Source organism: Panthera uncia, chromosome A2 (assembly GCF_023721935.1).
Source record: "Panthera uncia isolate 11264 chromosome A2, Puncia_PCG_1.0, whole genome shotgun sequence".
Classification (NCBI taxonomy): domain Eukaryota; kingdom Metazoa; phylum Chordata; class Mammalia; order Carnivora; family Felidae; genus Panthera; species Panthera uncia.
In genome coordinates, this window is record NC_064816.1 from 71,260,134 (window position 1) to 71,276,085 (window position 15,952).

The window sequence follows — 15,952 nt, forward strand, 5'->3', positions numbered from 1 at the left end:
CCACATTCCCACAACTTTTATTATAGTCTGTTTTCATAATTGTCCTATTTTATATTGCTAGTTATCATCGTTGATCCCTTACTGTGCCTAATTTGTAAAGTATACTTTACCATAGGTATGCACATAGAGGAAAAAGCACTCTGTACATAGTGTTCAGTGCCATCTGTGGCTGCAGGCGTCCAGTGAGGGGCTTGGAACATCTTTCCCGCAGATAAGGGAGACTACGGAAGCTCTCATTCACTTTGCACTTACTAAGTGTCGCGTACTCTGCTGGACATGTCCCATACAGTATCCCTTGTAATCCTTAAACGGCTCTATAATATATCTGAGGAAGGCAGGTCACACAACTAGCAAGCTGTAGGGCTGGAATTAACCCAGGCCGGTGAGACTCACCACCGTTTACCTGTTACCTACTTACTGGTTAACCACTACTCTGTTAAGGCACAGTCACTGATGGGCAGAGATTTTCTCCCGATCAACCCTCCCCTGACCATTTAGCTCCTATATTCACCGGGCACCTCAAATCTTATCATTAACCAGACACGAGGGTTTTCAGTTGGGTAAATGCTCCTTATCTGGGCCCGGAAATGGTGCCAAGCACATCTTTGGCCCATCTCCTGTCAAGGTGCAGAAAATGGGATCTAATATTTGCTCTCACTCAGAGTCTCTTCAAAGTGAGGTGAAATGCAAGAGAGCAGCAACTTGCAAAAGAAAAGGGACAGGCTGCTAGCATTCAGCTTGGCACACTGTAGCCATTTTCCCTCCTCTTGTCTATAACTATTGTTCAACTATTTGGCAAACTTCTATTTCTATCCTCTCCATAAAAGTCTCCCTCGTTGGGGAAGTCACACACCTTTCATGGTTTCATAATAAACTGGAGGTGAGTACCAGTACGGAATCAAAGGAAATAAAACTCTAGTTGCTGCTGCTGCGAGGGCTGCCTTTTGAACGTGGCTTATACAATATTTCATCTGTGCTGACACCTTTCACTCTCAATTATTTGGCTGCTGTCAAAACAAATCAATCAAATTATAGCACTGTGTCTTCACGTTACCGTTCTATTGTAAGTTAGCGACATTAGCTTTGAAATATATAGAAGTATAAATTTTATCTCTATTATTTATTTAATGCAACTTTCTCCCCTGTGAGTTATTTTCCAAACACAGCAAACTCAAATTATCTTATGTCAAGTGTTGAATATATATATGTTCTGCTAAGAATTTCTAAAATAATGGCACACAGGGGAACCGAGATGCCTAAGAATGTTTTAATGGACCTGCATTTTGTGCTAATCCTAATCTGGCGACAAATGACAAACATACTGAGTTTCGTTTTGTTTTGTTGTAAATTTTGGCTATACAGTGGGTGAGCATGATTGATTAATACAATTTGGGAGATAACACTAAAGCAAAAAAAAAAAAAAAAAAAAAGGTTAATGTGGAACCAAAAGATGTTCAGTGACTAATTTTGCTAGCAATAAGACATAGTTTTCCAACATAAGTAATTCTCGAAAATTAAAAGTATGGTATCTATACTACGGCTTTTCCCCAGCACAGGTGTCCTCCTCTATCCATACCCCATACCAAGGCCAATGCTGCTTCCTCTGCCCTGCATGGCTACAGTGGGCATGACCCAAAGTGCTTTAAAAAGAAGAATGGAGGGGGGAAAAAAGACTCAAGTACTTTCATTTTGAGATTTTTAAGACTACAACTACATTTTTAAATAATAGATTTAAATCAGTGGAGTTACTTTCCAGCAAGACAGCAAACCCTGTTCAAGCTTTTAGGTACAAGCTCTTAAAATAGCTTCTTTATATATGGAAACTTGGCATGTCTTCAGAAGATAAAGAGCAAATTGACAGATATAATTTTTACGCTCTTTCTTGTTGCACTCTGGCTATATAAGGGGTAAGCAACAACCAGAAGCTCCAGTGTGAATGTGTCGATTATGTCCAAGGAAAGTTAATCCAAACCCAAAGAATTGCAGGCTAAGCCGGTGCAGAACAATCATGCACGTTGGGACTTCTCGGTCTCGGCTGTGCCTGTATCTTCCTCTTCCAATGGCTTGACTCGTGATCCTTCCCTAACCTCTTCTTTCCCGGAAATGTCTTCCCTCCTTGGTTTCAGTCACACGTGTTGATGGTGTCTACATCAGGGTCTCCAGTGCCAATTCCATTCTGAGTTTTAGAACCATGTATTTTCAACTGGCCACTGGTATTTCCATTTAAAATTTCCATAGGAAATGAAGTCACATGTCAAATTAGCTAAACACCTCCCTGCCTTTCCTTTTATCCCTCTACATTTAATCCATCACCAAGTCCTACCAAACGCATCTTGTTAATGTCTCCTCAATGAATCCTCAGCTCTTCATCATGGCCACCCGGACCCTTTCTCTCCCTGATTACTACGAAGGCCTCTTTTCTAACCAGACCGGAGTGCCTACCACAGTGCCACAGTGCCTGGAAAAGAGCAGATGCTTAGCAAGTATTTGTGAAATCCATCAATCAATCTTTGTGCATAGCTCAGGGCAAGAAATGCGGTTGAGCTTTTCTCTGGAGGGGCCAAGAAATGACAGCTGTGACCTCTCGCTGGAAATCTGCCCTTCAAGAATCACACGCGCACAAGAAGACCGGACTTTCTTGGCAACTCTACCTCTTCATTCTCTGAACATTGGCAGAGGGGAACGGAGGGGCCAACTCCCATCTCCTTACTTTCAGTACCTCCCCACTCCCTGCCCGCCTCCTCCACACTTTCCAAAAGATACAGAAGACTTCTTTATTTTGGTCCCAGAGGAAATTTGAACAAATAATCCCAGTCTCTCTCATCCTTGGTAATGGAGTAGGTTTGAGAAACATTCTGAGCACAGTCTTTTCTGGTTTTATGTTCAGTATCATTCCAGCGGCAGCCATCTTGGAAAAGAGCTCTGATGGCTGCCTTGGAATCTAATCCAGTTTGCACATCCTAGTGTAGACGCACTGCTGCATGCCATCAAGAGCCCTGATGGATTTACAGCCTTATTATGTACAAACTGGGGATCACATTACTTCCCTGCCTTTTGCTTTGAAAATAAATGCTTTGGCTTTGCTTTGACATTTATGTGGCAGCTGGAAACCATTATCCTTTGACAATGCTTTATTCCATTGACAGTATCTCTTAAATACACAGTATACTAGTCATACTCCTCATTCATGTGCTTCCAGTTTAATCCATACCCTAGTGCCTCAGTGACGCCTGCTTCAAGGATAATGTACTGCAGAACGGGCTTTCCAGGTATTTTAAATAAAAAGTCTGAAGCCTCGGAGATACGGAGGTTTGAAAAACTGCTGGAGTAAGACACATGCAACAACTTTCATAACTTCTTTATGGTGGATTTGGTATTATTGTATGGTGTGTCAGGTGGGGCTCTTCTGAATAACACTGCAAATATGAATTTATGCACTAGATATTTTTAATATTGGACTTTGTGACAGCAAGCCACCTATCAGAGGCTGAGAAATCATTGCATACGAAAAGCCTGAGTCCATTCTTCTTGTTTCTGTGGCAGGTGCTGCATTGCCCTTTCTGTGAGTGGTATGAGACCTCCGCTCTCATGTTCATGATGCCCTTGGGGACGACACTTTCTGGGTATGGACATCACTAGAATAGCACAAAAGTAAATTATTAGGAAAAGCAGCGCCCATGGCCACCTACTGTTTCCTTCGTCAAGAATGATAGAACGCTCAGAAACACGTGCCTACCCTTCATCCACTCCCTGACTATAAATTATCCCTTGATCAATAAAATCAAGCACATTTAAAGGCAATTTTACTCGTATTAAAGATTGCTCATACATCATAAATGCATAGAGTTGTTTTGTGGTTGTAGTGTTAATTTGAGAATTAATCCACTTTGAGTTGAGGGATGCTTTTTTAAAAAGGTGGTTAGAAGGGCAAGACAGCAGACCCATAGACCCAACCTTGTCAATGCTAATAATGATGCTTTGGATATGACTTTTAACTTTAATGAATACAAAGTATTCTGATTTTGGAATAATACTTATTAATGAAGAAATTTAAAGAAGGAAAACATCATCCATAATTTCTTGCTGTCTAGAATCTACCAGTAACACTTTGTTGTATACAGTAGTTTTCTTTTCCTCTCTCTGTGGGGTGTGTGGATGTGTGTTTGGATTTCTTTCACACAACTGGAGTCAAATTGTGTGCATGTAAAAATCTGTGTTATTTTAGTGTTCACTTGTGCATCTGAGAAATAGAGCCATTAACACTTTCTTTAATGGGAAAACTTGAGTCTTTTGTCTCCATGAAGCTTTCCCTAGCTTTCATTTTATTAGCAGATTTGTACTCACATATTCTTTTTTAAAGTTTATTTTTGAGAGAGAGAGAAAAGGAGTAGAGTGGGGGAGGGGCAGAGACTCAGGGGGACAGAGGACCTGAAGTAAGCTCTGTGCTGACAGCAGAGAGCCTGATGTGGGGCTCGAACTCACAAACGGTGAGTTTGTGACCTAAGCCGAAGTCAACTGGACACTTAAGCAACTGAGCCACCCAGGAGCCCCATACATATTCTTTTTTATGTTTTAACATTAAGTTGGTGTTTTAATTTTTTTTAATGCTTATTTATTATTGAGAGACAGAGCATGAGCATGGGAGGGGCAGAGAGAGGGGGAGACACAGAATCTGAAGCAGGCCCTAGTCTCTGAACTGGTAGCACAGAGCCCAATGCGGGGCTTAAACTCATAGACTGCAAGATCATGACCTAAGCCACAGTCAGAGGCTTAAATGATTGAGCCACCCAGGTGCCCCTAAGTTGGTGTTTTATTGGTATTTTATAAGCACCATACCATCTACTTCCCTTTTTTAAAAAACAGGTATATTTTACATACAGTAAGATTCACCCTTTCTAGCATGCAGTTTAACAAACACATGGAGTCCTGTAACCTCCATCATGATCGAGACAGAGAACTGTCTCATCAGCCTCCCAAATTCCCTTGCACTGCTTTATAGTCAACTCCTTCCCCCACTGCCTACCCCTGGTCACCACTGATCTCTTTCCGTCCCCATCATTTTGCCTTTTCCTGAATGTTACATAAAAGGAGTCATATTTGGGGCACCTGGGTGGCTCAGTTGGTTAAGCATCTGACTTCACCTCAGGTCATGATATCACGGTCTGTGAGTTTGAGCCCCACATCGGGCTTTTTGCTGACAGCTCAGAGCTTGGAGCCTGTTTCCAGATTCTGTGTCTCCCTCTCTCTCTCTGCCCCTCCCCTGCTCGTGCACTCTCTCTCTGTCTCAAAAATAAATAAACATTAAAAAAAATTTTTTAAAAAGGAGTCGTATTTTTACATGTGTACATGTGCTATTTTTTAAAGTCCCCAATTGTTCCATAAATTTGTAATCTATTTTTATATTTATTGTTTGAATTCTACTACTTTATGAAATTATTACTGAGTTGTATTCAAAGGAACCCACGGATAGCCCATTTTACCTAATGGTCTCACCTAATGGGTTCACCTAATGGAATGGTAAACTCTTGGTGTTGGAAGGAATCTTAAAGTTGACCTAAATCAAATACTCATGCAGGGTATCTTCAGTGCAGTGGGGGTTGAACAGTGTAGCACCTTGTAATATAGCTTCCAATCATGTGCTCGAGAAACACCCTCCGCTTTAGGGGTATCCTCATTCCCATCGGCAGCAGGCTTGATCAAGACATGAATGGAAGTGATATAAGACACTTCTGAGCCAAAGATTTGGAAGTCATTGTGTTTCTGCTGTTCTTTCTTCCCTGTGTGATGAGAAAGGCCTATTCCAGGAAGAGGGTTGCTTCTTCAGCCTGGACCCTAGAAAGAGGATGTTCAGCAATGCCACCGCTGACATGCAGCCAACATGTATTATGAAATAAACACAGAAATAAACCTCTGTGGTACCTCACTGGGACCGTGTGCTTGTTAGTTACTGTGGTACAACCTAGTGAACCCAAAAGATGCCCAATGTCCTGTCCACCAGTCGGTTCCACAGTTCTTCATTGGGAATCTGTGTGATGAACTTTTCTCAGCATCTGGAACTTTAATCTGGGATACTCTTCCCCCAGATATTATATAGCTTTGTCCCTCGTGTCCTTTGGGTCTCTGTCCAGTGGAAAGACTGATGCTGATGACCCTGTGTAAAATACATCATGTCCCCATGCCTGCCACCCTTCATTGCTTCATTCTCCTTTACATCCTGCACGAGCACAGTGCCTTCAGAGTCTCTCTTTGTTTTGTTTCCTGTTATACCCTAAGCTGAGATCATGACCTAATATGCTATGAAAGCTCAGTAGGTATACATTGAGTAAATAAATAAAATTAGTGAAAAGCAAAAAAGAAAAAAAAAAGGACCTTGTTTCTTGTTAAGCTGATATGACTCTGTTTACTGTCAGATAATTGAAAGTATGGAATGTGGGGGTGCCTTGGCAGCTCAGTTGGTTAAGCTTCCAACTCTTGGTTTTGGTTCAAGTCATGGTCTCTCAGTCATGGGATTGAGCCCTGCATCGGGCTCTGTTCTCAGAGTGCAGCTTGCTTGAGATTCTCTCTCTCTCTACCGCTCCCCTGCTTTCACTCTCTCTCTTTCAATAAATAAATAAACAAATAGATAAATAAGTGTATGAATGTGATGTGCCTCCCCTTTGACTTGTCCCATAGGTCCGAATCTTCATCCAGGTTTATTCTTTTTTTAAAAAACAGCATTTGGCCTTTCAGGTTTCTTGTATCATAAGCTGCTTTGAGTCCTTGGCATTACATAAGCATTACTAAGGAAATGCAAACATATACCCATGAAAATATCATAGCATAATTGCATCGCCTTTAGGTTTGCTCATCTCTTAACACATTGGGCCCTATGAGGCTGCTCAGCATGTACAGGAAAGGCATACAAATTTCTCCAGTATTACCCCTTCCTGCTCCTCCAGTCTGATTTCTTGCCATTTCAGACTCCTAACCTTCACTTGAACAATAATGAAAACTGTTCAGAGGACCCTCATGCCTTATTCTCTACACTGAATGTTCTCTTTACTTCTCTTCACTTGACTGACTCCTGGTTTAAAATCCATCCATCCATCAATCCATTCTCTATCCATCTATTTTTGATCACTTATTATGAGCCAGGCACTGTTCCAGTTCTTGGGCCACATCACTGAACCAAACAAAGATGCTTCTTATAGGACATACGTTCTAAGGGCAGGACTAGATAAACACTACATATTATTAACACACTATATGTAATTATCATCCCCTAGAGCATCAGGGCTAAGCATCAGGATGCTGCCTCCACTGCCCTAGGTGGCTGCAGTAAAAGGAAGGGAGGAAGGAAGGAAGGAAGGAAGGAAGGAAGGAAGGAAGGAAGGAAGGAAAGGGAAGAGAAAAGAAGAGAAGACAAGACAAGATAAGAAAGACTCAACAATTTCTGAGATTTTAAATCTATGTAGAAGGTAGTAAGCGCTATGGACAGGTAAATGAAGGAAATCAGGTCAGAGGGAACAGGGGTATTGGGGACAGTGAGGGAGGAAGTAGGCTGATGCTTTCTGGGGAAACAGTCCTTCAGTCAGAGGAAGTGACCTGTGCAAAGGCCCTTGGGTAGGTGCATGTTTAGAGAACACCAAGGAGGTCAGAGTGCCCATACCCTGAGGCCGATTGAATTGAAACAGAGAACTGAGGGAGGGAAAAAGCAAAAATAAATTACACAGAAGATGTATGCCTTGGAAAAAACTTTGGCATCTGGAACTGACTGAAAGCAAAAAGATCAGAAGCATTCTCAGTTTCTGACAGAACCAGATTCCCAAGGAAGCTACAAATCTTTAACTATTGGAAACTTCAAGCAACCCCTTCGGCCCCCAAGCTTCCATAAGCCATACAGGGACTGAGGCATATTTCTCAATTTTCTCTTCAGATGTAGCTAAGAAAGATGATGGGCAGGGAAGAATCTCCCAGGGATATAGCAAAGGGCCAAGGAGAACAGTGGTCATGGATGCTTCCCAAGGGGTGTCCAACGGAGACAACTCTCTCTACCCCCAGGGCAGGGGAACTTCACCATGTCTGCCTGCTAGGATGTGGGGCTGGCTATGGAGAAACAGATTGTGGCATCTTCTTACAATGTAATATTGCTTAGGAAAGAAATAAAGGAACCACTGACATACACAACAACACGGAAGAATCTCAAAAACATGATGCCGAGTGAAAAAAGCCAGACACGAAAGCATACATACCGTAGGAATCGATGTATATGAAGTTCTAGAACAAACAAAATGAATCGAAAGTGATAGAAAGCAGATCAGAGTTGCCTGGTTTGAGGTAGGGGATTGGCTACAAAGGGACACAAGGGAACCTTTGGGGGAAAACGAAATGTTTTCTGTATCAACTGTGGTGGATGGAGGTTGCATGGAGGCATAGAATTATCAAGACACATTGAGCTGTGTGCCACCTAAGATCCATGCATTTTATTGTACGTAAATGATACCTTGGTTAAAACAACAAGGACAAACAAAACAAACAGAAAGGAAATGTAATGCAATCTGCAGCCAAAATCCCCCAAACTGAAAGTATTCCCCATACTTTTCCCTGACTTGACTTTGGAGAGTGAGAGAAAATGAGGGCTGTTTTCCAGCCAGCACGAAGGGCAGGAAAACCCACCCTTGGCCTTGAGTTTTCAACTTGCCTTGAACCTAATTGCTTTTCCATGTTCAGGTTAAGCAGCACTCTCTAATGTATTTTTGGTCATTAATTTAAATGTTATGCTTGACTGAACTGGAATGTTCACACTTTGATATAAATCTCCTACGTAGCACATTTATATTCTCCATTTATGTTGTCCACGGTGATTAGTGGGTTGTCTCAGTCTGTGCAATGAGAAAAATCACTAACTTGAATCATCTGCCCTAGATGTGGACCCACCCCTGCTGTCCCATTAACCCCTCTGTGGCTTGTTGTCACTTGTTCCAACAAATACGAGGTTGTATTCGTCGACATTTCCTGCCTGAATCTTACAAAGGAAAAAACACAACACATTTGCATGAGTTCCACATGGGGACTTTGTTTTGCCCCATCAAGTGATAATCCAGTTCCCACACTAGGACAAATGCACATTATATTTTTAGCACAGGTGTGTTTCAAAATAATAAGTAAATGGAAAACACTGACTTTGAAAGTTTATCACGTATGTGACAGAGCAGCCTTAGTCATTTTCTTTCTTTGAGCTTTCCGGTCATTGTTAGTCTCGTGTCACAGGTGTGGGTTTGCTGACAGTCACCTGAGAGCAAATCTCTGTGGGCAGCAGATAGACAAAGGACACGGGAATGGAAAGATCCAGAGTGGTGATGGTGGGAGGTGCTTGGAAGGGGGCAGGGGCTCTCAAAGGTTAAGAGAGGAGAGAATCTGTATCTACTTCATGTAGGGACATGGAGTGTTGAGGAGTAGGTCATTTCTAGGTCTTATCTGAGTTTAGAGCACTTGTGCCCTTGAATCCCAGCCAGAACTTCCACGGACCTCCCCTAAAATATTCAGAATCTAGACCCCACCCTTGGCATTTCTGAGTTCAGGGTATGTCTCAATCTCTTCCCATGCACACGGAGGGCCTATTAGTCTGTGTAGGAGTCCCAGTGGGCAGGCCACTCCCAGTGGCCTGCCTCCCCCAGTTCCCCTTCTACTTCTGAGGGAGGCCCTCATCATCTCCCATCTAATGTTTCCTTTTCTTTTTCTTTATTTCTTCTGTCTAATATTTCTTAAGCATATTGCCCATGTTCCACACCATGTCATCCCAGCTCCCCCCTTCCATTCACATTAGAGCTGACTGGACAGGAATGCACACTTCCACATGGGGCAGTCAATCTCTAGTCTGGCCAGTGACCTACAAGGTAGTCTAGAATGCCACGTCTCAGCCCATTAGGAATTTGAATTTTGGAGAGTCTGAATTTTGACAGACGTGGAGATGGGCATCAAGATAGAGACGATGGAGACTGAAATAGCAACGGAGTGTTCCTGGGAGGTACATGAGTTGGGAAGATGCGTGTCCTCCAAGGAGACAGAATGGAATATGAGTGAGCCAAAATTATGGGCTAGCCAAAAGTCAACCAACACAATAGAGAAGAGTCACAGGGAGGAGCAGGAGAAGAGAGGAGACAGGTTACTAGTCACCCTAGAAGTGGGGACACATGCCTGTCTTCTCCAAGGGGAGAATGACACAGCCTGCAGCTTAGTGATTCACTGTTTTCTCTGATCTCCAAACCTCACTTCCAGGGTGCCACAGTCTGGGCTGCCAGCTGTTTCTGGGATTCTGCAAGATTTCTAACACCTTACTCCCGGCTGTTTCCTTACAAAAAGACCCCCTCATTGGTGCATCTCTTTCCTGCATGGAAGGATCTGAGGAGAAAGGGAAAACAATCCCAGGCCATGCAAATGAGTTTTCTGCAGGGCAATATGATCTCTTTTTCATCAATGCAAAGCTTTTGCTGGATAAAATCTCAGAGCAAGGACTTTAACAATGCTTCAACTGTGCAAGAGAACCCCTCTCTGTCTGGGGGATGCGAATGTCCTAACGGAAGCAATAAGTTAATTCCCAAACAAGTTATTCGTTTCACTCTTTACCCTCAATAGAAGCCTCGGGTGGTCCGAGCAGGAAAATTAACAAGGGCGCTTATCACAGTCACATGGCTCCCCATCACCGGAGGATGATCGGAATCTGGAGAGGTTGCTGGAGATAATAGGGGATTTGCCAGATGAATTTTGGAAAAGCTCCTTAGACCAGGCTTTCTTAAACTGTAGTGTATCTAAGAATCTCCTGGGAATTTTTTTAAGAATGCAGATTCTGTTCAATGTGTCTGGGGTGGGGCCCGAGAGTCTGCTTTTTCTAACAAGCTCCAACAAGAGCTGATGCCATTAGTCTGGGAATGACGCTCAGAGGAGCAGACAGTGATAGGACCCCTGCTGCCTGTGTGAAGAAAAGCCACTCATCGTAACAACATGTCATTAGTGCTCATTAAAATACATGCATGAGTCATGGCCTCTGAGGGTCTGAGAGCAATTCCATGTCACTTGATAGGGAACGTAAATGAAGCAGCTCTTAATCCCTTTAGTACAGAAGAAGATACTTGAAAACTTATCCCCAAATTCCAAAAACCATTAAGAAACTATGTCAGTATTTTTCTTTCTTAGCAAATTTGTAGTTTCGGGGCTAGAAGAACAGACAGGCTGAAGGACTAGGCAGGAAGGCTGGAGGATACTCAGAGATAATTGCAGCTGGCAGATTTACTTCATGAATAACCCTTAACGTTTCACAATGAGGAAGAGGGGAACCATCCAGAACTCAGTGCATCACATGGAAACAGGTTCCACTTCAGACGAGGAGTTTAACACTTCAATCCCTCTCCCTCATACTGACTAATCACACTTGTTTTATAAAACCACGCAAGCAGGTGGGTATCTATTTGAGTTGTGCAGACTTACTAGTTGTTTCAAAAGACTCAATATTTTTTAATGTTTGTTTTTGAGAGAGAGAGAGAGAGAGTGGGGGGTTGGGCAGAGAGAGAGGGAGACAGACTCTGAATCAAAAGACTTAAAAGCCTTGGAAGTGACTGTGTCCATTGTGTAGGGTGGACCATGGGGAGGGGCGGAGCATACATGGGTTGACTATACACATGAGTGTAAGGACTCCTTCTCAGGTAGTGTAGACCATGTACAAGATTACTACCCCCGAAAGGGGGTGGGACTGGATTATGCCTGGGATTGGCTCAGTCTCAAAGTCAACCAGGAGCCCTGCAGATGCCTTTCCAGCCTGCCAACCATCCACCCACCATCCTTAGAATCCCACCGCCTTCTGTGATATAACCTGGAAAACTACACAAGCCATGGACATTGCCTACGGATTGTCGAGGGCTGCAGTAGGTACCCTAAAGGTGGTGAGATCATCCTTGGATCGGATGCTGGCTGAATGCCAGGATGCCACTGGCATTATACTTCAGGAGGTGGACACTCATCTTGGGCACCATGGAGATTTGAGACATTTACCCAATTATCCTCCTTATTGCCCCAGGACTTCTGGCAGGGTGACCAACTCTTTTTTGTTTGCCTGGAACTTTCCTTGTCTCAGCAGAAGAAGTCACATATCCCCAGGAAATCCCCAGTCACCCGGTGAGGTCTGGGTGGTGAAGAAATCATGTGAGAAGATACAAAAGGAAGAGAAAAGCCCAAGGAAACTGCAGGGGAGTTTTTCTGGATCCTAACAGTGGCTTAGGAATTGGGATTTATTTGCAAAGTTATTAAAGGGAAAAGTATTAGAGGACAGGCTTGCGTGTTAAGACTGATTAGGAAGGTTTTCCTATAACGGCCTGAGCTGCTACTGGAAGGTGTTTTATTTTAATGACCTCACCACTTGCTTTCCAACATCACTGAAATGACAAAGGGAGACATGTTCCCTTGTGTTTGTTTAGTAGATGAGAGCTTGACCATCAACTCCAATCCACTTTTGAAGGTGAGGCCGATAAGAAAATCATGTAAGAAGCACCAAGAGATAAAAAGAGTTAGCACTCTCATTGAACCTACTTAATCAGGCCACAAACCTTAGAATTCATTTTCTGAAACCAAAGGTGTAAAAAGAACCAAATTCCACACTAATCCTAAATTTGATATTTAAAGAAAAGAGAGCCAGAGAAAATCTTGATGGAAGTCCACATTGGACCAGTCACTAACTTCAAGCTCTTAAAACAACCAGGCACTAAAATTCTAAGAATACCAAGCCATAATAAAGATATCATAAGCCTGATTGTTTGGACTCTGACTTTGGCGTCTGTTTTAACCAAGCAAGATTAATTCATGACCTAGGAGCTCCACGAGCTTATGTTTATTTATAATATTCAATATTCCCATAAGCACAAATGTTCCAAATGGAAGGTTGCATTTTGATAATGCCCATTTCTTCATTAAGATTTCATCATGCACCTACATTAGAAAGCCTCTCCCTACACTTTGTTACTTCTGCTTTTTACCTTGTTTATTCCTGCCTTATTTGCTTAATCTTGAGATCCTGGCTCCCAGGCACTCTCAAATTTGAAAGAAGTAAAGTTTGTGCATTAGCGTGTCCTGGGCATGCATGATTTATGAATGGCAGGTTTCCTGGCACAATTTAATGGTATAAGACAGACTTTGTTTTAAACATTAAAGTGAAAGTCACGAAGTGGCAACGCTAGGTGGGATATTAGAACATACAGTGTATAAGAAAGTTTGGGTCAAAAGTTAACCAGTTCTTACGTGGTCAATTTCTTATCTATGGGCTGATGCTCTGGCCATAAGGAGCCCTGACATTTGACCAACTACCAAAAGTACTTTAAATTGTTATTCTGATAACTTACACAATTGAACTCTCACTCTGTAAAAAGACCCCACATTTTTTAATTGCTAAGATTCATATCAATGGAGAAAACAAACACCTTTCAGCAGTCCAAAACCAATTTGTCTTCTTTTTGTTAGGCATCCTAATAATATATCCAGGCCATTTTTCACCATATAATTCTTCCTCTAACAGAATCTTTTGTAAATCAGTCTATCAACCAGTGTTACCAAATCTTTTAAAGAAAAGTGAAAACTTTTGTAGTACCAAGAGAACTATCCTTCCAGAGTAAAATGAGTTCAGCCATTGTTATACGCCCATGTAATATAAAGCCTCGATATACAAGTCTATCTTTCTCATCATAAAGTATGATCTCAAGTAAAACAACTTCTGTTTAATAATCATAACTAAAAGTACTTAGTAAGATAATACTTAAATTAAGACTTCCAAATGGTACCTTGTATTTGAGATGTTCCAACCGCTTGCCACAGAAACAAATAATGCCTAACTGTTCTTTGCAGATGGCTATATTGAAGAACTCATGAGATCGTAACTCAGGTCCTCCAATAACAACACAATAATTTTACATCTAAATCTTTGATGTGTTGTGCAATGATTGCTCACAAGTGACTCCAGAAGACCTGAAAGGTTTCAAATCACTGTTAGGAAACAAGGACTGATAAAGCCCATGGTTTGACCAAGCTTGGGATTCACAGACCACTTGAAACTTTGCTGCCTACACAAGCCTTCCATCTCTTCGATAGTAGAAGTAACTCTGAACCAAATTCGCCACTGGGCACTTGAGCACCTCAGAGAACACTGGCCAGTGGATTAAGCCCAACATGGCACATGGAGACAATGGGTTACCTTGTAGATTTTGCAATGGCAGAGTCATAATGCCTCCGGCCGCAGCTGCTGCTACCAGCCCTTGGATGTTGGTGAGATTCGCAGTAGGCAGTGTGAGGACCAGTCCTTGTTGTCCTCCTAGCTGTCCGGCCATGTTGAAGGGGATGAGGATAGGCTGGTTGAGGGCTGGCGTGCCTCCCGGCATCACGCCAGCGACAGCAGAGGCTAACTGTTGTGCTGTCAGAAGTGGCTGCAAGGAAACAGATAATCCTAGCTCACTTTCCAGTGGAACCAAGCAGGACATGGCCTTTTAGAGCATTTTCCTTTACTTAAGCAGGGTCAGAAATCTCCTGAAAAAGTAGCAAACAAGCATGCTCTATTCCAAAATGAACTAGTAGAAAAAAAATTGAAATCACATTTCATTTATTTCTTTGGAAAATTTCATTTGGTCTGGATTTCTTTTCAGGACGTCAAATACCTTTTAAAGTAATACCTTACACTTATGTATTATACTTCCAATGAATTTTCATTTGATCTTACCCTTATATATTTGAAATTCTCTGCCTATTTGTTCTGTGTTGTTCCAGAAAGAACTCATTGGCATCAGGGGATTTTTTTTTTTTTGGCTCAAAAGTAGCAATAAAATACTATTTTTTATTTATTAACTTATCAAAAATAATGTAAAAGAGTTACAGCATGCTGGTAAGTCTGTAGTGACACCATTGTGTGGATTTAGGACATGTACTCAATCATAAGTCTTTTGGAAAGTAATTTGGAAATCTATACCAAGAATTGCAAAAATATTCAACCCCTTTTGACTCAGAACATACTCCAGGGATACAGCCTGAAGATATTATTCAAAAAGACAAAGGAGAGGCTCCTGGGTGGCTCAATTGGTTAACCATCCAAATCTCGGTTTTGGTTCAGGCCATGATCTCATGGTTCGTGAGTTCAAGCACCACATCGGGCTCTGCGCTGAGAGGGCAGAGTGTGCTTTGGATTTTCTCATTCCCTCTCTCTCTGCCTCTCCTGCTCTCTCTCTCTCTCTCTCTCTCTCTCTCAGAATACATGAACTTAAAAAATTGTTTAAAAAATTGCAAAAAGACAAAAGATAAATGAAAATATGCATTACATTTTAAAATATATAAATGCTGAAGCATACTTTGTTATAGTACTAAGCCTGACAAGATATAACCTAATCGTTAAAGTGGGTCATTATGGCACCTCTTTAGAAAAATGGAAAATGTTTATAAAATGAGAATACATTAAAAAACTGGATGATCATTAAGCAATGATAATGCAATCATTAAAATGGTGAAGTCGTGTGTGGATGATTAAGATATCTGAAAAAAAAAACTACAGAAAAGCAAAAATATTTGATGTGGCTAATTTAGAAAATCTTTTATAGATGTCTCCTGTTAGTACTCTAACATTCCTTGCTCAGTTCATACAACATTCCAAACATATGTTTGTATCCACTATTTATCCAATAGTCATTGTTTGATATGGAAAGGCAGACTCATCAGTGTGCGCTTTGGGCCCCAGACATGTTTGAGCCCGAGTGTGGGCTTTCCACCAGGATGACCTAGGAGAGATTCTTGTCCTGGTCAGGCCAGATGACTAGAAGTGTATTTGATCTTATAGTTCTTTATCTGGCACTTTCGTTGCACCCTTTTGGGGAACCATGTGACACATAATCCCATGTCTATTTTTCTTCTAGCGGAACCAATACAAAACTCTTACTGCGGGGTTTCAACTTCTGTG

The 15,952-nt window shown here is 41.9% G+C and overlaps 1 protein-coding gene across 1 annotated transcript in view; it reads right to left on the bottom strand.

Moving 5' to 3' along the window:
* POU6F2 (POU class 6 homeobox 2) overlaps window positions 1-15,952 on the bottom strand; it is a 461,044-nt gene that overhangs the window by 243,728 nt on the left and 201,364 nt on the right. Inside the window, exon 4 of the mRNA XM_049642770.1 lies at window positions 14,210-14,438. Coding sequence (XP_049498727.1) covers window positions 14,210-14,438 — 229 coding nt within the window. The remainder of the gene's footprint in view (window positions 1-14,209; window positions 14,439-15,952) is intronic.